General features: G+C 42.2%; 3 protein-coding genes across 3 annotated transcripts; 2 read left to right on the top strand and 1 right to left on the bottom strand.

The window, feature by feature from the left end:
* Nucleotides 1–29: 29 nt before the first annotated feature.
* On the top strand, nucleotides 30–8208 carry LOC4351099 (pentatricopeptide repeat-containing protein At1g09190). The gene is made up of 7 exons (XM_066305955.1): nucleotides 30–1778; nucleotides 4736–5223; nucleotides 5345–5460; nucleotides 5979–6072; nucleotides 6178–6285; nucleotides 6499–6604; nucleotides 7648–8208. The coding sequence occupies exon 1, from the start codon at nucleotides 142–144 to the stop codon at nucleotides 1687–1689; it is 1548 nt and encodes a 515-aa protein (XP_066162052.1). The 5' UTR covers nucleotides 30–141; the 3' UTR covers nucleotides 1690–1778; nucleotides 4736–5223; nucleotides 5345–5460; nucleotides 5979–6072; nucleotides 6178–6285; nucleotides 6499–6604; nucleotides 7648–8208.
* Nucleotides 7480–8824, bottom strand: LOC4351100 (uncharacterized). The gene has a single exon (XM_015761725.3). It carries the CDS (start codon nucleotides 8774–8776, stop codon nucleotides 7754–7756), a length of 1023 nt encoding a protein of 340 aa, XP_015617211.1. The 5' UTR covers nucleotides 8777–8824; the 3' UTR covers nucleotides 7480–7753.
* A 7197-nt stretch (nucleotides 8825–16021) lies between these two features.
* Nucleotides 16022–20751, top strand: LOC4351098 (ATP-dependent DNA helicase Q-like 1). Its single transcript, XM_015761101.3, has 10 exons — nucleotides 16022–16235; nucleotides 18041–18360; nucleotides 18537–18764; nucleotides 18857–19020; nucleotides 19141–19237; nucleotides 19338–19381; nucleotides 19468–19582; nucleotides 19661–20014; nucleotides 20100–20324; nucleotides 20415–20751. The coding sequence occupies exons 1-10, from the start codon at nucleotides 16127–16129 to the stop codon at nucleotides 20523–20525; spliced, it is 1767 nt and encodes a 588-aa protein (XP_015616587.1). The 5' UTR covers nucleotides 16022–16126; the 3' UTR covers nucleotides 20526–20751.
* Nucleotides 20752–21666: the final 915 nt, after the last annotated feature.

Genomic DNA, 21666 nt, shown 5'->3' with positions numbered 1-21666 from the left:
GGCCGCACAGAGCATGCAAATTCCTTTCCGGCCCATTAGAAATTTCGTAAGTGGTCCACTTCGAATTGGAACATCACGGGGTTGCACGAATCACGGAGCGAAACGTGGCCGCGCGGTTCAGACCTCCGCCGCGCGCCGCCGATGGCCGGCGACGGCGAGCCGCCGGCGCTGTCCGCCGCGGTGACGACGCCGGACGGGTGGCACCCGCGCACGGCGGAGCGGCGCCTCCTCCACCTCCTGCACCACTCCCCTCCCGCGCGGCGGCGGCCGCTCGAGCTCCTCGCCTTCGCCGTCCGACACTGCCTCCCGTCGTCGCCGCCGTCCCCGCACCACCACTCCCTCGCCGCGCTGCTGCTCCTCTCCTCCCCGCCGCCGCCGGCTCTCCCGCTCCTCCGCCTCGTCCCGCCTCACGCGCCGCCTCCGCTGCCTCTCCTCAACGCCGCCATCAAGGCCCTCTCGGCCTCCTCGCCGCCGCTCGCGTTCCGGCTCCTCTCCTCTCTCCGCCGCCTCCACGCGCCCGACCGCCTCTCGTTCCTGCCCCTCCTAGGTTGCGTATCGTCCCTTTCTCTCCTCTCCGCAGTCCACGCGCTTCTTCTCCGCCTCGGTTTCCTTTCACATCACGCCATCTCTCTCGCGCTCCTCAAGCCATATCCTCTCCACTACGCCCGCGTCCTGTTTGACGAAATGACGCAGAGGAACAAGTGCACCGTCGCCTACAACACACTCATCACGGCCTGTTTCCGAGCTGATGATCTTGGTGCCGCACGCCACCTGTTCGACGAAATGCAGAGATACAGGCGCTCCAGGAGGAGCGTGGTTTCTTGGAATGTTATGATCGCGGGGTGTGCTTGGTGCAAGAAGGATGACATTGCGGTCTTGTGCTTTGAGAGGATGGTCAGGGAGGGGGAGGTGGCACCGGATGATGGGACCCTTGCTGCTGTGCTGCCGGTCTGTGGGAGGTTGGGGAATGTCGGGGTGGGGAGATGGGCACATGAGCATGCACGTAAGAGTGGGTTGCTAGACAGGAAAGTACATGTTGCAAATGCAGTGATGGATATGTATTGCAAGTGTGGTGATGTTCATAGTGCAAGGGAGGTATTCAAGGGAATGCGACAGCGGAGTGTGGTGAGCTGGAACACCATGATTTCAGGATTTTCATTGAATGGCCATGGGATTGAGGGCATTGAGCTTTACCGAGAGATGAGGACACACGGTGAGATGCCCAATGAAGTGACATTTCTGGGGGTGCTTGGCTGCTGTGCGCATGCTGGGGCTGTGGATGTTGGGAGGGACATCTTCCAGAGCATGCAGCTAGAGCATGGTATTGAGCCAGTAATTGAGCATTATGGTTGTATGGTAGATTTATTTGGAAGATCTGGCCTTCTTGAGGAGGCATATGCATTGATTCAAGGGATGCCAATGAGACCTAATGCTGCGATATGGGGTGCACTGCTAAGCGCATGCCATGCTCATTCTGGGATTAGCATAGCTGAGGTGGCACTGAAAGAACTTATTAACCTTGAACCATGGAACTCAGGGAACTATGTCCTGTTGGCCAATCTTTATGCGGAAACAGGACGATGGGAGGAGGCAGGGGATGCGAGGAGACTGATGAGGAGGATGAGTGTGCAAAAGGCTCCAGGGCAGAGCTTAATCGAAGAAACCGAGTTTCAGTTCACAAATACATGATATAATTGTCAGTGAACTGTGTGGAACTGCGGAAGTACACAACCCCAGAGGGCCAAAATGTGGAAGTCTACAAAGGCTGGTCATTTCAGGTAACAGTTCCTGGTCTTTATGCATTTTGTATTCCCTTAACATTTATTTTAGAATGGTGAACTGAATAGGAAGCTTTACTCAATAATCTTTACTAAGGACTTAATGCCCAGTAATGGATATAATTCATGATTAATTTGGGAGCTATGGCCTATGGATGCACTAGATACCTTAATGGATATAATTCATGATTAATTTGGGAGCTATGGCCTATGGATGCACTAGATACCTTAATAGTTACAGTAGTTGAAATAACAAGATGTAATGTTCAACTTCTACTATAGTCAATATAGGTTATTTAATGTTTCATGGGTCTATGGAGGTCCTACTCATTACACTATTAACTGACAACAAAGTTAACAAGATAGTTGTGACAAAAAATATTTTTCTGGGAAGTCCTATTGCTAGTGGTCATCCTGAAAGTTACAGTGAAGTTTTCAAACTTCCAATGGAAAATTGGATATGAGAGTCATGAATTCTGCATTCTTTGGACCGATTTAACGATTTTACTCCTTTGTTTTATAATGCACCACAAGGAACAGCACACTAATAAGAATTAAGTACTAAGTACATGCATATTTGAGCACCTCTAGCCCTCAGAACAACGAAGTGTGTGCATACATTAGTAAAGTTTATTATTACTCTAACTATGAACAGATATGTATTCGTTTCTTATGTATATGTCAAATGTCAATTCCCACATGATAATATGACATACGGGAAAGCTAACCTTTTCTGCAATTAAAATTCAGCTATAGCATGATTGCTATAAATTTTGCGATAGTTCTGGTTATTAGTTCCGCACACGCGATTCATATTCCTCGATTAGTTCAGATATTGTAAACTTCCAACAAAGCTTAATTGTCACCTATATTTGTTGGTAGGATCACTTCTGAACTACACTCAATAGTCTAGCTGAAACTGAAACTGAAAATGAGCTGAAAAGCTTACTTATGTTAGCACAATAGCTATATTTATAGTACATGGATAGGTCGGTTGCTGAACCGACAATACTGCTGCTGCTATGTTCCAGCTAGAGGTAAAATCAAAATTGACTACTACCACTAATAGCAGCTGTCTGACAACCGAGTAACAGCTGCAGCCTATAGCTTACTGCCTAAGGAAACCAAATAACTAACTAGAACAAGGATTATACTAACAATATTATCTATATAATCTATGCATGTGGGTGATATATCTAGTAATAGAAGTGTTTTTAGAACATTTCTCTCTAATGTAGCAGATATCTTCCTTGCAGAATTTACGTTATTACATGTTAGTAGAGGCTTGGCACATTTAGTTCCTGACATCTTGTATATGCATTATTATAAATGAATACTTACTTTTTATCTAAAATTAAAAATACTTATAGTCATAATATCTATAAATAGTAGCATATCCGTTACTCATTTTCTTTTAACACAAGTTATAACTATTGCTCTGCCAAGTGCCAACAGTTAGTTTTACTACAGCTAAGGAATTGAAAAATAAAACATTGTCTAAAGATCAGAGACTTCTGACATTTCGAGAGTAGGGAACTTTCATAGTTCTGAATTTACAGTTTATGGTTGTCTATGCAGACAGCAGGCTGTTCACTCTTTTAGCATTATTACTTGGGCTGGGCACAAAAAGGGGTACTGAAAGGAACTAGACTACTAGAGAGAGGCTATAGCATGCTGTCGTCATATAAAAGGTAATCCGACGCTGTAACACGTACAGAATGCTAGCAAACATACGGAAACAAAATTTAACACAGGGACCTATACTCATATTGGCCCCGGCACCAACCTTGGCATATTCCTTTTGTGGGCTCCTCTAAAAATGGTGTAACTAGCTTCCCAAGAAAAAAGAAAACAAATAAAAAGGATGCTGCCTAGAAGCATGAGAAATTTCCGTGTTGGGCCTTGTGATTTTTGTCCTGTCTTCATTTTTTACTGCTCCTTGTAAGTTGTTGCCCCACTCTCATCTTAAAAACCGCAAAAAGGCATGGAAGATGCAAAAGGGAAAGGAACCATTTTGATCTTTATCCTTCCATCCAAAGCTCTTGCATTTAGCTAGTATATATTTATGCATTTATTTTGACAAACCTGATATCTTATGATTGCATTGTGCATATTTATGCATTGGTTTTGCTGACATATGGATCTATGTCTAACTTGAATCCCATACAATTGTGTGTTCTTGAGGTAAGATGTTCTAGTTAGATTTATAATTCTCTCTAATTAAAATAAGCAACAGAAAGATCTGTCAGGATATTCTATACTTATCAAGCTGACTTGAACTTGCTTCAAGAGTTGAGCCTCAGTTACTTCAATCTAGAAAGATCAATTCTTTGTAATGCTAATACGACGGACAGTAATAGCATGTTTGCTGATTTTCTTGTGGGATACTAAGGAGGGACTTAGTATCAATGTATTTAAGAGAGAGGGAAGGTGAGGAACCAGGGATCGAACCCAGGCCGTTAAGCTACTCCACGTTTGCTTAGTTTCTTGCTGGGAATGAAATCAGATAGAACAGCATGCAAGGCTTGGTTGGGCACATATTAGAAAATTTTGAATTCTTCTTTTAAAATGTCTTATATGTTTCTGCATGAGATAATTTATCCAATGATCTTGCTTCTGCAAAAATTTGGCATCACCAGATAATAGATGCAAAAGAATGCATGAATATTCCTGTACAGATTAGTGTCAATGAGCCAATGACCCATGTGTTATCCTTCCTAATTTCTTCCAACGGGGAGATAAAGAGATACTCTTGTTTTCTTTAGATGTATAATAAGTGATACTCTTTGTTTGCACAATCACATTCACATGCAGCCCACCTTTGGATTCTCTCTAATCTGCTCTCATTTTGATGCATTCAGGTCCCCACAAACATGTAAGGGGAAGGCACTGGCATTTCTTGTTTTATCTACTGCCCATGAGGCCCCTCAAGTTGCTAACAACTTTTTTATTCTCAGGAACTCTATGGCCCCCGTGTTGCCACACACTGAAGGGGCCACATTGGCTTCTCCGTCTGGGGATCGACGCGCCGGTTGCGCGGTGTAGGCCGGCGGTGACACCGGTGGGAGGCGCAACAGCAGTTGACCCCGCTGCTAAATGCCAGTGGTCCAGGGGAGCAAGCATAATCCCCAAGCAATATGGTCTTTCAACAGCGGCCATATAGTGAATCCAGCAGAAGATATGCATGCTGCTGTATCCTAAACCGGTGCATATTTTCGTCCCACTTCGATTCTTAATTTCTCGCAAGTATTATAAGGTCGATTAAACTAGGAACAATCATTCAATGTAACTTATAATTCTTATGTGCTTCTAAAAGAGGGGAATGAAATGTTTAGTGATGTGGCGCTCCAATGATGAAGTACTACCGGCATTTTCTATTCATGGTTATTTCAGTGTCCTGGCGACCTTATTGCATCTCGGCGCACGAGTGTCTTTGCTATTGGAGGTCAGCAAAGCTTTTCTTTGCAAGCTTTATCCATAAGAATCTTAAAGGCTTTATGGATTCCTTATTTTAGTGTGATCGTGATGATAGGCATTTACGCTTTCCCTGAATCTTTTTTTTGCAGTGCTGTGAGCCTGTGATGTGCGAAACAGCTGCATATCTGTGCGACTCTGGAAAATAAATATCAGGGAGGAAAGGTTGCTGGCAAGTACTCCTACCTCAGACCAAGTTTGATTTAAGGTATCTGGAGATGCCATCCATCATTATATGTGAGAGTATGAAAATGAACTTCCTTTTCTAGTCAAAGCCTCAAAGTCCACACGGTTAGTGAAAGTCTTAAGTCTCTGCAGGTTAGAATGGGCCTGGCTCCGTTCTTTTCTATATAGAAATTATTTTAAAATATTATATAAATCTATTTTTAAGTTTATAATAATTAAAACCTAATTAATTATATATTAATGGTTTTCTTGTTTTCCGTACCCCAACTTCATCTTCATCTTCGATAGAAATGAACACCATCTAAGAATTAAAGAATATAATCAGTGATGTCTCTTTTTCTAGTTACCTTTAAAAATAATTTCATTTATGATCGTAATATTTCTACAAGTGATCAAACAATCAATTTCCAGATCCATGTCGACTGTCAGAGTTACTATAGTCATTACTACATTCTTAAATTCTTCCAACTACTGTACAAAACTCTATTTTCATCCCTTTCAAAGCTGGCATTTTGATGGCCCTACCCCTGCATGAACCAGGACATACTATGCTCCCAGCGAAAGAACACAGCAAGGCATGGCGCCTTTCGTTTCATCCCTGCATCGGACTATATTTATTGTGGTTTGCCTTGAGGTACGGTGACATGCTTGCTTCGGAAAGGAACACACATGGATGGGAGGCTGGTATTGTCACATCCACATGCCTGAATTCTCACTTCGTAATCTTTTTCCCCTTCAGCTTTCCTTGTGCTGGAGAGTGCAGTTGCTGCGTGTTGCTGGTGACTGTCCGGATGAAGTTGCCATGCAACTGTGACCTTTATCATGTTGTCAACTCAACTTCAAAGTGGTATGGTTGCTTCCTCTCCCAAAAATCTTTCCCTTTCTCTCTTTTTCGTTGAAATGGATTGAAATACTGGTAGGAGTATGATAGTACTAGAATGAAGAATCAACACAGTACAGATGGTTATTAGTCGGTTAATCTGTTACTAAGAGTAAAGAAATGCACCATTGTTGCGTTGGGTTTGACAGATCTTGACACGAAGCGTGTGACTTTTTGCAGCACACGCATGCAGCGCTGAACAACTTATGGTACAAGCATCCAAAGTGCATGCTTCCAACAAAAAGTGAAAGAGGTGACTTATCTTGGTTAGGCCTAACAAGTTAAGGTAAAACAAACTTGATAAAAATTTTGTTTCTGTTTGGAATTTGCTCCTGGTGCTATTAGCTTGGTTGCAGTGTTGTACTGATGTTTAGACTTGTAGCTAGTGACTTACTAGTAACTGTGACTTTGTGAGTTCCTTTTGTTATTGCTAGTACTAAAAGAATAGGGTCTCGATTAGGGACAAGTCGCGCCAGGACGGTGAAAGGCCGTTTATTCGGTTACCTTGGTTAGGTAAATAATCACCGCAAAGTAAACAGTAGTTTAGCATAGATTAACACAGCTCGTTGTTCTGTCCGTGATAAAATTACTGAGCCCGAGGCACAAAAGATAAACGACATGTCATCTGTCACGTGAGATGTACTTGAGCCTGTCGTCCCAGCTCGAATGCATGACATAATAATCGAGAATAAAAGATGATGTTACCCCCACTGTTAAGCAAAACCAGCGGAAGAGAATAATCCAGCCCTTTTTTTCTTAGTAGTTTTGATTCTGTTTGAGCAATAATTTTGATGTAAAAATCTCTTAATAACATGAGAAAAGCTGTTCTTGATCTCTGTACTGTTTGGTTTGGTTTTCAGAGTCGACATCTTACCCCTAGAAACTCACCTTTGTTAGCTTTATTGGTTCCTACAAAAAGAACTCATTTGATACTACAAAAGGCTTTGGAGAAGATTGTGATGGAAGCCAAAGATCTGTGAAGGATAATTTTACAGTGAACAAAGGGAGATTGTTACTAGCAATAGTTATTACTACTACTATTGCAAACGCAGACATTTTGTTCGGAGATCTAGCTCTGTCCGGACACCAACAGTTAGAAATGAACAAACTAAGGATAAGATGATCAGTCGATTTCCAGTTAATACAAGTATAGTTCTGAAGTACTGTAGTAAAAGAACACATTTTTTGCCATTGTTAAGGGAGTGGTCATCACCATCACCAGATGAACAAGCTTTGTTTACATCACCAAAATCCATACAAGAAACTAGTATTAAGGCAAAAGCAAACTTCTAATACTAGCTACTACTATTTTCTATGCAATTTTTGCAGGTTTTTCCACACTGCATTTGCCACTACACAGACGAGCAAGCAGAGCAGCATGCATCCGAGCTCCAAGAACGGCATCAATGGCGGGAGCAGCCATGGAGGTCACGAGTCATGACCGCGATGAGACGGCGGCGGCGGCGTTGAGCCCCCGCGCGAGGCCGTGGACGGCGCCGTAGCCGCGGGAGCCGAGGCCGATGCAGCCGAAGAGGAGGAGCCCCTGCCGGTACGGCAGGTACGTCCGCCGCCGCATCTCCTCCGCCTCCGCCCTCCTCGCCTCGTACAGCCTCTCGTGCGCCGATCTCCTCCTGCTCCTCCTCCCCGTTGCTGCCCCTCTCCCTCCTCTCGCGCTCGCCGCCGCCGGAGCCGGAGACGGAGACGGGGACGGGGACGGGCTCCTCTTTGGCGGAGGAGGCGGTGGCGCGGTGTCGTGGTGGTGGTTCTTGCCGCCGTCCGACTTGCTCCGGTGGAGGAGATCCTTCAAGAACGCCCACCGGCGGGAGCCTCGTGAGGAGGTGGACGAAGCGGAGGAAGCCGTCGACGAGGACGACGACGAGCGAGACGCCGCCGGCGTGGCGACTGCCTCGACCTCCTCGGCGGTCTCCGGCGCGGGAGAAGGCGCCCTCCAGCGCGTGCGGAACGGGGACATCGACCGCGCCTTCCGTCGAACCGACCGGCTGCGGATGCGGCCACGCTCGTCGGCCTCCGCACCATCCTCCTCCACCGCCGCCGCATCCTCCTCCGCCAGATGCGACGCGTGGCCGTCGCCGTCGACGAGCGGAGCCAGAGGCTGAGGCTGGAGGAGCATCGCGGAGAGACGGACAGCGCGGATCTGGCCGTTGTGGAAGAGCTCATCCGCTGACGACATCGCCGCCGCGGAGGGAGACGGGAACCGCGACGAGAAGTCGAAGTCGAAGTCACCGAGGCACCCGCCGCCGCCGCCGCCGCGGGTGGGGCTCGCCGGCGCGCTGAAGAAGCACGGCGCGCCGTGGGGAGAAGCGAAGTGGTGCTCCCGCTCCCGCTCCCGCGTCGGGCTGGACGGCGCGCTGACGAACGGGGTGGAGCAGGCGCTGTCGGCGAGAGGGTCGCCGGGGATGGCAATGGCGGTGGCTGCGTGGTCGGCGGCGGCCGCCATGGCTGGCTGGGGGTGGTGGTTTGGTGCGGCGAGCGAAGTGGTGGGAGTGAGGAGGAGTGGGACGGTGGGAGTTTTTAACTGCTCGGGTTTTTTTCGATTCAGCCCCTTGGTTTTACATAAATTTTGGGGTTTCAGTGTGTTAGTGGAGTTGAGGGGTTCTAAGGTGATTAGGGGTGAGTTTCGGGGGGTGAGGTGGTAATGTAATTGTCCCGGTGATCAGATCTGAACCCTCTTGGATTGCGTAATTGTAGGATCGTCCTCTTTTGTGGTGTACTACTGGAAAAGCCGTGTTATTCGATCCCTCTGACAGGTGGGACCGGGTCGCATCGTCCTATCTGGAGGAAATCTCTAGTATTGCCGTATTGATTTTACACAACAGGAAATTCTCTACACTGTACTCCTGCTATTTTATAACCCATTTTTTCCTTGAAATCCTGTGAAAACCTGTAAATGATTTTTCCTATCTTTTTATTTAATAACCTGTTCTGTCCTGTTTGGTAGAGCTCCAACTCCAAAATTTAGCTTCAGGAGTTGGGTCTGAAGTGGAGTCGTGGAGCAGCCAAAACCCAGCTCTACATCTCTAGTTTATTTCGTGAGAACGCTCCACCCAGCTTCGCTTTCATTTTAAGTGAATCTGAAACTGTTTGGCTGAGCTCCATTTGCACATTTGCAGGAGAGGTAGATTGAGCTGCGCCAAACAGGTCCTAGGGGTATGTTTGAGCAGTGATTCACAGAGGTAGATTGAGCCTTGTTGCAGGAGTGGCAATAATAGGAAATGGGACGGTTTGGGCTCATGTCAAGCATCCAAATTCCAAACCTGAAGTGGAGCAGTTTAGCCACCACCACCAGTGCGCGCTTTCGCCGAGTCCGAAGTCCGAATCCGGCGGAGCAGGGAGCGGAACAGGAACCACCGGTGTGCCCGACACGGGAGGCAAACTCCGCGGTTGAGGCGACATTGGCTTTCTTCTCTCTGCAGTATGTGCAATGCAAGTGTGCATCCCTCTCTCTCTCTGTGTATCCGTCCAGATCAGTGTCCACCTGTCTATCATTCCATCCATTTCAAGACGTGAGCTGGTGCTGCTTGTCTGCGTGTATCGCGTTTATTCCTCTCCTTGCCGAGCCGTTGCTAGTCACATCCATGGTCAGATCATCATCATATACACTGCTCTCTTCGTTTTGGAGATGGCAGGAGCAGTGCAGTGGTGTGTGCTTCCCAATTCTTCTCCTCTCCTGTCGTCGTCAGCCGAGCATCAGAAGAGGAGATATGTTGTGTGTACTACTCACTGACGACACTAGCAGCATTGTTTGCAGAAGCTCACCCATCGTCTTAATTAACACTTTAACAGCACGTTTATTCGATGGTGGGATGTGATTAGAGTCGTCATTAATGGCGGATCTGTACTGTAGCAGGCCAAATTAAGGAGCTGGACAGCGGGAGTAGATGTGATCCATCCACGTGTCCTGCTCAGCTGAGACTGATGAGGTAAAGCTCCGTGAGTGCACAGTTGTTAGCACAGGGGCGGTGTTGCCGTCTATGACAGGTGGGGCCCCCGTGAAGGTCCGCCACCGACAGGTGGGTCCCAACCGATCGGTGGGCCCCGCAGACAGGGGACCGTGGGTGGGATCGGACGGGTGATGCGGCGCACAGTATACTACCTCCGTCCCAAAATAAGTGCAGCCGTGGATATCCGTACCCAACGTTTGATCGTCTGTCTTATTTGAAAAATTTATAAAAAAATTGAAAATATTTAGTCACACATAAAATATTATTTATATTTTATTATCTAATAGCAATAAAAATACTAATCATAAAAAAATTTTAAATAAGATGAATGGTCAAACATTGAATATGAATAGTGCAAAACTGCACTTATCATGGGACGGAGGAAGTAATAAAGAGGAGCGTGTGGGTGTGGCTAAACTGAGCTACGAGTAGAGTAGAGGAGCAGTGCGTGAATTGTGTCAGGAGGAGGAAGAGTTGCGCTTTGCGTTGCGTTGCCCTGCGCTGCACGGCGCCACCCTCTGCTCTGGCAGCTCTGCTATGTGCATCTGTAGCTGCTGCTCGACCTCGTTTCCATGCATGAGGGATGCGATGCGCCGCCCCCGCCCGGCCATCCATCTCAGGGTGTGTTTAGGGTGTGTTTTCCCAAAAAAAAAAAAATTGGAAGTTTGAAGAAAGTTGGGAGTTTTAAAAAAAAGTTGAAAATTTATGTGTGTATGAAAGTTTTTATGTTATATAATGTGATGGAAAGTTGGGAATAGAGGGAGAACTAACCACGGCCTTAGTTCACACTAAGATTGAAAGTTTGGTTGAAATTGAAACAATGTGATAGAAAAATTAAAAGTTTATGTGTGTAATAAAGTTTTGATGTGATAGAAAAGTTGAAAGTTTGAGGAAGAAATTTGGAACTAAACTCGGCCTTAGAAACATATCATATCCTTTAAAATACATACGAAGATCCCCTTTGAATTGGAGGGTAAATGAAGGAAAAATAAAAAAAATAAAATCCTACACTATTTATGTCTTTGATTCATAAGAATGAGAAAAGGAAAAACGTAAAAAATTTTCCTATTCCTACAATTCTAGAGAAAAAACAAATAAAATTTAACATCCACTCTGACCTCTTGGAAAACTTCCCTTGAGTCTATCTTTTATGTGTTTAAACTTTCCTATTCCTACAATTCTAGAGGAAAAACGAAGAAAATTTAACATCCACTCTAACCTCTTGGAAAACTTTCCTTGAGTCTATCTCTCATGTGTTTTTTCTATGTTTTATAATTCTCTATTTTACAATTGCATTCCTATCAGAATCATGTGTTTTTTTTCTGTTCCTCTGTATTCTCGGTCCTATGATTCAAAGGGCCCGAATGGGTAATCCTAGAGGAAAGTTAGCAAGAGGTTCAACCTCTTGAAAAATTACTTTGAGTCTATTTCTCTCGTCCGATTCCTATGTTTTTTCTGTAGTCCAATCAAACAGTCATTTACGTATTTTTCCAATCCATTGTTTTACACTTGTAAGACCCTTTTGATTTGGAGGAAAAACATAGGAATTATGGAGGATTTTAATCCTATAGAAAAATTTCCTACGAAGCCCTTTGAAACAAAGGATTAAATCTTATCCAATCCTTTGAAATTCCTATGGAATGGACAATTCTATATAGATTTTGGAGAATATTTAGTAAGAGTTTCAACCTCTTGGTAACTTTTCTTTGAGTCTATCTCTCTCATCCAATTCTTACGTTTTTCATGCTGTTCAATCAAATGGACATTCATGTTTTTTTCTGCGTTCTTCCCGCGGTTCAATCAAATGAACATTCAGTTTTTTCCTGCGTTTTGCAATCATCTATTTTACACTTACTTTTCTATCAAGATCCTATATTTTTTTCTATTTCGACACCCGTATTCTTGTCAGAATCCTATTTTTTTTATTTCTCTGTTTTTACATTCATATAATTTAAAGGGACCTTTATAAGATGGATTTTTAGGGACGGGGGAGTAGGGGAGAGTGAATTGAATAGATACAGATATACAGTACTCCGTAGTATTGTATTCTACGTACTGGTAGAATACCTGTATAGGTGAGTAAAGTCGCCTGCCAGTAGTACACCGGCCATGCTCCTCCTACTCTCCCATCCCAGCCTACTAGAGCTAGAGCGTGCACGTACGCTGTCTGTGTGGCTATGTACAGCAGTACAGGTACGTACTCCATAGAGTAGGCTATAACTTTCCATGGGGTCATCATCATCGTGGCTGCGCGCTTACTATACATCTCCCATAAGGGCAAGTATAATAGTGAGCTATAAACCTACTATAAACTTATGTAGAGGAGAGAGGTAAACAAAATATAATAGTGTTGGCTCTCATGCAAGAGCTAGCTTAACACAAACTCCAAGACAAATACATTAAATGTATAAGTGAGAGATAGAGATAGAAGAAGAAAATTATAGCTAACCTTATAGCTAATCTATTATATGTGTTAACTTTAGTATAAGCTAAGAGCACCCGCAATGGTAAAGTAAGGTGCTATCTATAAAACATGTACATCTCAGCAATAGACTAGATTAATAGTAAACCACCTCAATAGTATGTCTACATGGGTATCTATAGCTCTCTCATACATTGCCTCGTTTTTCTCTATAGACTATCTCTAAGTTAGTAGATAGCTTTGCTCTCCCTCTTCATTTAATATCTTCCATATAGGAAAATATACTGACATGGATCTCTTGTAGAGAGTCTATAGATAACCATTGTGGGTGCACTAATAGTATGAAGTGGGCTATATTATTATCGTTGCTCTAATGTTGCGTGGCATTCGGGCAGTACTCAAAAGGAAAAATAAAAGTCTAAAATATCCTCCATTAATAAGAAAATTGTGTGCTAGCCGGGCACTAACCCTGTTCCAAAATAAGTTAATTTATTATGACATACTTCCTCCATTAAAAGAAAACAATCTATTATTGAATGTGCTATTTTATAATATAATGAATCTTGATAAAAGAGAGTCTATTCGTTGTACTAGAAAATATCTCATTCAATATTAGATTGGTTTTTTTTTGGGGATAGAGGGAATATGATATAGTATCATCCCAGATTCATACAATATTAATTTGTTTTCGGATGGAGGGAGTAGTTGAGAGATATTGAGTGAATAAAATTCATGATTTATGGACCGATGGTAAGCAAGAGGATAAAAGTTGGTTTATTTCAAATAAAATTTAATCTTTACAAGTTAGGGGGTGTTTAGATCCACCGGCAATTTTTTTTGCCCCGTCACATCAAACGTTTTAACACATGTACGGAGTATTAAATATAGATAAAAAAAAGTAATTACACAGTTTGCATGTAAATTGCGAGACAAATCTTTTAAACCTAATTGCGCCATGATCTGACAATGTGGTGCTATAATAAACATTTGATAATGATGGATTAATTAGGCTTAATAAATTCGTCTAGCAGTTTACATGTGAATTATGTAATTTGTTTTGTTATTAATCCATGTTTAATATTTTAAATGTATGTCCGTATATCCGATGTGACACGCTAAAAATTTTCACCCATCGATCTAAACATAGGCCACTTTTAGTTACAAACTTTTTCTTCAAACTTATAACTTTTCCATCGCATCAAAGCTTTCCTACGCACACAAACTTTCAACTTTCCATCACATCATTCCAATTTCAACCAAACTTTTAATTTTAGCGTGAACTAAACACACCCATAGCCTTAATTTATTTTGGAATACAGGATACAAGTACTCTAGTTAAAAGATACTATCTCTACTCTACGCCTACCACTCGATGGTACGCGCATCAATAATCTATGGGACAGTAGGACGGCACGAAGGCATGGCCACGTCAGCGCCCTCGTTAAAACAGTATTGGAACGGTCGAATAGTATGTTTGCTTCCTCCTTCCCTTTGCTGCAACCGTGCGTGCATCTGCATCTCGTACGCACGGAACGTGTGGAGTCGTGCGTGGCCGTATTTGCTCCCCCCCCCCCCCCTCGCCGCGATCACAATTGCACTCAGCCCATCTCGATCACTGTTGCCAGCCCCATCATTTCGCTTATTCGTGGAATAAACCAAACGGTATATTTACAAAAAAAAATAATTTATGAATAAAATTTTTATATACGTGTTCTCAACGATTTAAAAGTAAAGACTGAAAAATAAACTTTGATGAGAAAACCCTAAAATCAGCTCCAAATTTAAGGTCAAAAATTTAAATTTTGGCATATAAATATAAGCATAAGCATCACAAACCTCTGTTAGTGCGACCACACAAATATGATACTCCCTCCGTTCCATAATATAAGAGATTTTGGGTAGATGTGGCACATCCTAGTACAATGAATCTGTACATATGGTTTGTCCAGATTCATTGTACTAGGATGTGTCACATCCATCTAAAATCCTTACTCTAGTATCAATAATCCGGTATCCAGAATCGCCATTATCCCGCGAGAAGCATCGTAGAAAGAGATAATGGCTCTATTTAGAAGAATTCAAACATAGCTTCTTCTAACATCTCCGACTCACTTCAAATCGTATAAATTTTCATCTAAATTATAAGAATATGTAGCTATAAAATCTAAAAAAATAAACTATAAACTAAAAACTATAAAACCTATATTTTTCAGAAGTATCAAAACAATTGTTTCAATGTTAAACTCTGCCTAACAGACCAACAATAATAACAATTACTATGTCTGTATGTTATTGCTGGCAACAAGCAAATAAAACTACATTGTGCTTGCCCTTAGCGGTTTAGCCTTGATTCCTCGAATGCTTGTTAGGGTTCACATAACCGTTCACCTATTGAAAACCGTCGATAAACTTGTAAATTTCAAATTTCATTGAAATTCAAAAATTTACTTTGATTTATTTCAAATCTGGTTTACCTCGTAGTTTGTCAGCTAAGTAGGCTGGTAACCACGAAAATTCGTAAGAATTGAACATTTTTCATGAGTTTTGTGAATCCTACTCGCACAACTTCCATGGTTTTACTCAATCAAACGGACAGATCAAAGTGTACCCATTCAAGTAGCTATCTAAACCTTACATGCACCCTGCGTACTTTGATTTGCACACAATCAAATGTACAGTAGTACATGTAGTATAAATCATGTTTACTCTTGTACCCTGTTTGATGCAATTACTCCAACTTTACTACCAAATGGTTTATTACGAGTACTAGCTTGCAGCTTCTTTATAATAGTGCAACATTGCACTGTACTTAATAAAATCAAACGTCACAGTTCCGTACTTTTCAGTCTGGCGACAGTTTTTTTCATCCTTTTTTATTCTTGTGCATAAGCCTAAAATAACTAGTTATATTTGGGGTTGTTCAGATTGATATTATTTCAAATCATAACATTTTTTTTTGGTAAAATTACTAAAGATATGCATACATTTATTTATTTTTACCAAACTTTGATAAATACATAAGAAATCATGTCAAAACTTATCAATATTATAAATTTTTACGAAAATTTGATAAAGTTTATTTTGGTTACCATATAAACAGCCCCTTGAAATCAAGTAAATACCTTTTTTCAGGTTTCCAGTGGTTGGGCCGTCTCTAGGGCCATAGTTTTACTGTTGGGCTTTTGCTGTGCAGATACTGGACCGAGTGTCATGTTGGGCCAAATCTTATTTCAGCCCAAATTTCGGCCCAAGAGAGTTCCACGGCCCACGAGATCCACAACTCCCGGCGCCAAAAAGCTCAGAAGCGGAGGCGCGCGCCACCACCGCGACAGTTTCCCGCGCTTTTTTTTTGCCCCTCTCTCCGGCGACCGGCGCTAGGGTTTCCTCCATTCGGCGGGGCGGAGGTGGGGCGCGCTCGCCGGAGATGGCGGGGTACGAGAGGGAGAAGAAGCGGCTGCTCGACCTGGCCGCTGACTCCGGCTTCGAGCGCGACCTCGCCGCCGACTGCCTCGACAGGATCGTCCGCCTCTACGGTAACCGCCGCTCGACCTCGTTCCCCTCCTCCTCTAGCCTCCGCTGCCGACGGTTTCCTCTACCGATAATGCAGGAGGATTTCTCGGTAGTTAATTGGGGTTTTGAGTTGGGGATTGTTTTAGTTTTGGGATCCCTCGAAGGCTCGAAATGCTATGGATCTTCTTTTGACTGAAAAAATGCAACAAATTTTAGCCATTAGTTTGTCAGGCTAATTCAGTAATTTTAAATTCCAGCTGCTCCCATCACTATTCAGTAATTTTATGTTTTTTACCTTTAGAGTAAAGGTCACAAGACATCACTATATTTTTCATCCATTGCATCGTTGCCACCTACTCAGGCTTCTGCCACCACTAAACCAAATCCAGTTTCTTCTTCCCTCTAATGGTTGTTATAAAAGAGAATGACTTTTCAGAATCGTTTTCTTGTAATCTATTTGTGCGAAAGGAGGAGACATTCAATCCTGCTTTATTTCATAGTCATCAGTAAACACAGCATAGCATTTAGGTGCAATTCAGTAATTTTCATTTCTAGCTGCTGCTCCCATTACTGTTTTTCACATCCATTGCATCGCTGCATCCTACAGAGCCTTCTGCCACCACTGAATCAAATCCACTTTCTTCTTCCCTCTGATGGTTGTTATAAAAAAAATGACATTTCAGAATCATTCTCTTGTAATCCATTTGTGCGAAAGGAAGAGATATTTTAATCCTGCTTTATTTCAGAATCATCAGTAAACGCCATGACAGTCAATCGCGTTGTTCTGGTATTATATGTTCTTTATTAGCCAGTTACATAGCATTTAGGTACAATTACATTTCTTGCAAATTTATATTTAGCAAGTCATGTTGTATAACTAAACCAATTTGATGAGTTGCCTACTTGTAAATGGGAATCTTAGTGTAGGTATGTGGGGACAACTATTGGTAAATTACATAGTTTTATCATCAGTTACATGGTGTGCAATTATTGATCAATTACCAAGTTTTATCGTCCTTTACACAGTTTAGGATAATTGATCAATTATATAGTTTTTTTCAATATGTACGATCGGTCTTCCCTTTCCACCTCCAAATGCATGATTCTTCCCTGGCAGAGCATGCCGGTGGCTCACTTCCTTGTCTCTAATGGCTCACTCCATCTGGCACCAGCCCTAGCTTCTATTCATGAGCTGCTGAAACTTAAAATTATATGACACTATGTTCTGCTATCAATCACAGATACCATATAATCGAAATTGGGAACTTCATAATAGGTCCGGCTGCCACCCACCATAGAGAACTGCCCCATGATCCGAAGCAGCAAATTCATCGAGAAGAACTGAACTAACTTTACTGATTTGTCTTTAGCATCTAATATGATACCATGGACAAAATTTCCTATCTAACCTTTCAGCCAACCTCTAAGCTAAAATTTCGCCTACCTTTTTAGGTAACTTTTCATAGGTACCTTGTGCTAACCATTAGATTTTAATTGATCAACGGTTGTCTTAATTTCCAAGTACTGGAGAAAGTCTCTTGTTACATATATCTGTGCTAAATTTTGGTGGGTTTTAGTTCCGTTTCTTAACTTTATAGGGGACCTCTTACAACCTTTAAAGTATGCACTATCTATGGAGTTATGATATTCTTTTATATCATATTATAGTATCCATAGTCCACATCAAGCGCTTGCTTTTGCTGCAATGTAATTTTGCTTTTCAGTCTATAAAAATTTTGGTGCTTAGCTGACTTTTCAGATTGTTTGATATTATCTAGAAAGGTAAGATTGTTTGGTCACTAGATTATAATTGAATGTTCTGGTACAGGAGAGGGCGGACAAGGTTTTATTACCGTGGAGAACTGTGGAGACGATTTCCTTGGCGCATTGGCTGATGCAACAAACAATAATGATGATTGGGATGATCTCAATGCTATAGAGAATGAAGCTTGTGGCAATTTGAATGGCATGATGAAGCACGGTGTAATTGATGATAAAGAAGTTGAGGTGAGAACTCCTTTGTTCAGACAGGCAGAATCCTCTGCTCGACAGACTCGCATCAATCTGGACTCCTTCGGGTTCTCCTCAGATGATGACTTTGAAACGTTGGAGTCCCATTGTGATCGTTCAGTCAGTACCCAGAAGAAGGTATGATCTCGAAACGCTAAACTGCACAATAGAATCTCGAATTAATCTATAAGCTACCTACCCTGATTTACCAATATTGGACTTCCATGCTTTTCCACTTTCAAATATGTGCTTTTCTGCTGCTAATCTCATATTCATTGATCTTTATGTTTCAAACTCCATATTTTCTTTTGAAGGTGAACAGAGGAAACAATAGATGTGAGTCATCCACTTCAACTTCAAACAGAGAAACTCTAAGTTATCAGCAGCTGTATAGCCTAGATGACATCAATTTTGCAAACGTTGTCATCTTTGGCAACAAAAGCTTTAGGCCCCTGCAGTATGAGGCCTGTAGGGCTGCAGTAAGCAACATGGACACCTTTGTGCTTATGCCAACAGGTGGTGGGAAGAGCTTGTGTTATCAGGTCCGTAAATTCTGCATTTTCATCTAGAGTTGACCTTTCAGTACGCATGAGTCGAGACTTAGAAACTCCACCTGGAATTACTTGTCTTGCAGCTACCTGCAACACTGCACCCAGGTGTTACGGTTGTTGTATGCCCTCTACTGTCACTTATTGAGGATCAAATTGTGGCATTAAACTTCAAGTTTGCTATACCAGCAGCATTTTTGAACTCTCAGCAGACACCTTCACAGTCATCTGCAGTAATCCAAGAGCTTAGGTAAACATTTGATTAGATCTCTAGCATATCTAATAGAATTTTGTGTTGTAACTTGCATAATGCTTCTTAAACATATCACATTACTTTAGCTTCTCATCCCATATTCTCATCTCATTGCAGAAGTGGTAAACCGTCATTCAAACTCCTCTACGTCACTCCTGAAAGAATGGCTGGAAACAGCTCATTTATTGGGATCCTCATAGGTTTACACCAGAGGGTACAAATCTCATATTACATTTTTTTAATTGTTACTTTGTTTTTTTAATTTAACCTTTATTTTATCCGAGGAAGTGTTGTTAAACTGCATTTTTCAATAGGGTTTACTGGCGAGATTTGTGATTGATGAAGCCCATTGTGTAAGGTAATGTTTAAACTCCACGTTTGTGATAGTTGTATAAGAAGCAGCTTTTTTTCCTGACAATGGTACCGATTTCCATGTTAAACCAGTCAATGGGGACATGACTTCCGCCCAGATTACCGAGGCCTGGGATGCCTCAAACAGAACTTCCCTCGAGTACCAATTATGGCTTTAACAGCTACAGCGACTGCATCTGTCTGCAAGGTTCTAGTCACACTGATCCTGTTCCTGCACTACTACTTGGATGGAAATTAGTAGCTATAATTTGGATGTACTCTGCAGGACATACTAAGTACCTTGAGGATCCCTAATGCAACGGTACTCAAGAGGAGCTTTGACAGAACAAACCTGAATTATGAGGTGATTGGCAAGACAAAAACTCCACAGAAGCAGCTGGGTGATCTCCTAAAAGAGCGTTTCATGAACATGTCTGGTATCGTGTACTGTCTGTCCAAAAATGAATGTGCTGACACTGCCAAGTTCTTGAGGGAGAAGTACAAGATAAAATGCGCACATTACCACGCTGGCTTGGCTGCTCGTCAACGATCCAATGTACAAGGAAAATGGCACAGCGGAGAGGTCAAAGTCATTTGTGCGACCATAGCATTTGGCATGGGAATAGACAAACCTGATGTGGTATGTATTTCAGTCAATGTTGGGATATAATTCCATTCTTTTGCTGGTAGGTGCAAAGCTTTGATTTGGATATTTCATCATGCAGCGCTTTGTTATCCACAACACCATGTCAAAATCGATAGAAAGCTACTATCAGGAGTCAGGGAGAGCAGGAAGAGACAATCTTCCGGCACATTGCATTGTGTTATATCAGAAAAAGGACCTCGGTCGAATTGTATGCATGCTGAGGAATTCAGGGAACTTCAAGAGTGAGAGCTTCAAGGTTGCAATGGAGCAAGCAAAGAAAATGCAAACATATTGCGAGCTGAAGGTAACTCTATGATTTAATTCTTCCAACTAATGTTATTGTATGATTCAAAATGCTGCATCGCAACGACTTGATGAATGAATTTCCCTGCAGACAGAATGCCGGAGGCAAACTCTTCTTGGCCACTTCGGTGAGCAGTATGACAGGCAAAGGTGCAAACATGGTTGTAGCCCTTGCGACAACTGCATAAAGATTCCCTCTTGAGAGAACCTCTTCCAAACCTACTGCTGTGTGCTGACATCTATGGTCTTGGTAGAAGGTCACTTCCTGAGAGCCATTCTTACTTATGATTTGGCCTTAGCACCGGAAGTACTGCCTGAATGAAAGCAAATGCTGTCCTTGTTGTAAGATGCTTGACATTTTTATCCTGCAGACATTGCGCACGAGAGAAATCATTACTATTTGCATGAGAAGTCTTCATTACATTGCATTTTCTTGCTTCTTGTGTTCATGCCTTATTCTGTTGTTTCTGAAGAGATCAAGGAAATGTCAAGGTTCATCAAGTCCATAATTTGAGGTACCTTCCTATTCTACTCACGGGGTGTTTAGATCCATGGGTGTAAAGTTTTGGCGTGTCACATCGGATATACGGATACATATTCGAAGTATTAAACGTAGATTAATAACAAAACAAATTACAGAATCTATCTGTAAACTGCGATACGAATTTATTAAGCCTAATTAATCCGTCGTTAGCAAATATTTACTGTAGCACTATATTGTTAAATCATGGAGCAATTAGGCTTAAAAAAATCGTCTCGTAATTTACACGCAATTTGTATAATTAGTTATTTTTTTATATTTAATACTCCATGCATGTGTCCAAACATTCGATGTGACAGGGTGAAAAATTTTGCCAATGTATCTAAACAGGCCTCAGTGCCTATTTTGAGAATGGATAAAATTTCAATGTATAGTGTGGATTGAGTATTTAGCTTCAACTGCAATCAAATATTGAACTCTATAATTTATTAAGCTGCAAATAGCGTCTGAGATCTTGCAGAGCCATTGCATCACATAATTCGGCTCAGGTTGGAAATATTTGTCTTCCAACCTGAGTAGGGCCATCCATGCACTCTAGGAGCTTCCAGTCTTGATAATAATATATTGCATGGAACCTTTGATTCTCACTGTAACAAAAATTTAGGAGAAAGCATTCAAAAGTACAGTATAAGAAGAGCATGAAGCAAAGTACAGTATAAGAAGAGCCTTTGAGATGTTGGATCTGAGAGTCTTCCACTTAAAAAAGAGTAAAACGGACTACTTTTATAGGAGAAAAGGAGATTTAAAGTACTCCAGTACTCCTAATTACAGAACTATCCATGAAACATTCTCTTAAGTTCTT

The sequence above is a fragment of the Oryza sativa genome, chromosome 11 (genome assembly GCF_034140825.1).
Source record: "Oryza sativa Japonica Group chromosome 11, ASM3414082v1".
NCBI classification, from domain to species: domain Eukaryota; kingdom Viridiplantae; phylum Streptophyta; class Magnoliopsida; order Poales; family Poaceae; genus Oryza; species Oryza sativa.
The sequence above is the reverse complement of the archived record's forward strand: the minus strand, read 5'-3'. Positions and strand labels throughout refer to the sequence as shown.

Bases quoted from the DNA above. Each gene is read 5' to 3' on its own strand.
- LOC4351099 (XM_066305955.1), top strand. From the start codon at position 142: ATGGCCGGCGACGGCGAGCCGCCGGCGCTGTCCGCCGCGGTGACGACG.
- LOC4351100 (XM_015761725.3), bottom strand. From the start codon at position 8,776: ATGGCGGCCGCCGCCGACCACGCAGCCACCGCCATTGCCATCCCCGGC.
- LOC4351098 (XM_015761101.3), top strand. From the start codon at position 16,127: ATGGCGGGGTACGAGAGGGAGAAGAAGCGGCTGCTCGACCTGGCCGCT. The intron at 16,236-18,040 runs GTAACCGCCGCT...GTTCTGGTACAG, and splicing joins CAGGATCGTCCGCCTCTACG to GAGAGGGCGGACAAGGTTTT. The intron at 19,021-19,140 runs GTAAACATTTGA...ATCTCATTGCAG, and splicing joins GCAGTAATCCAAGAGCTTAG to AAGTGGTAAACCGTCATTCA.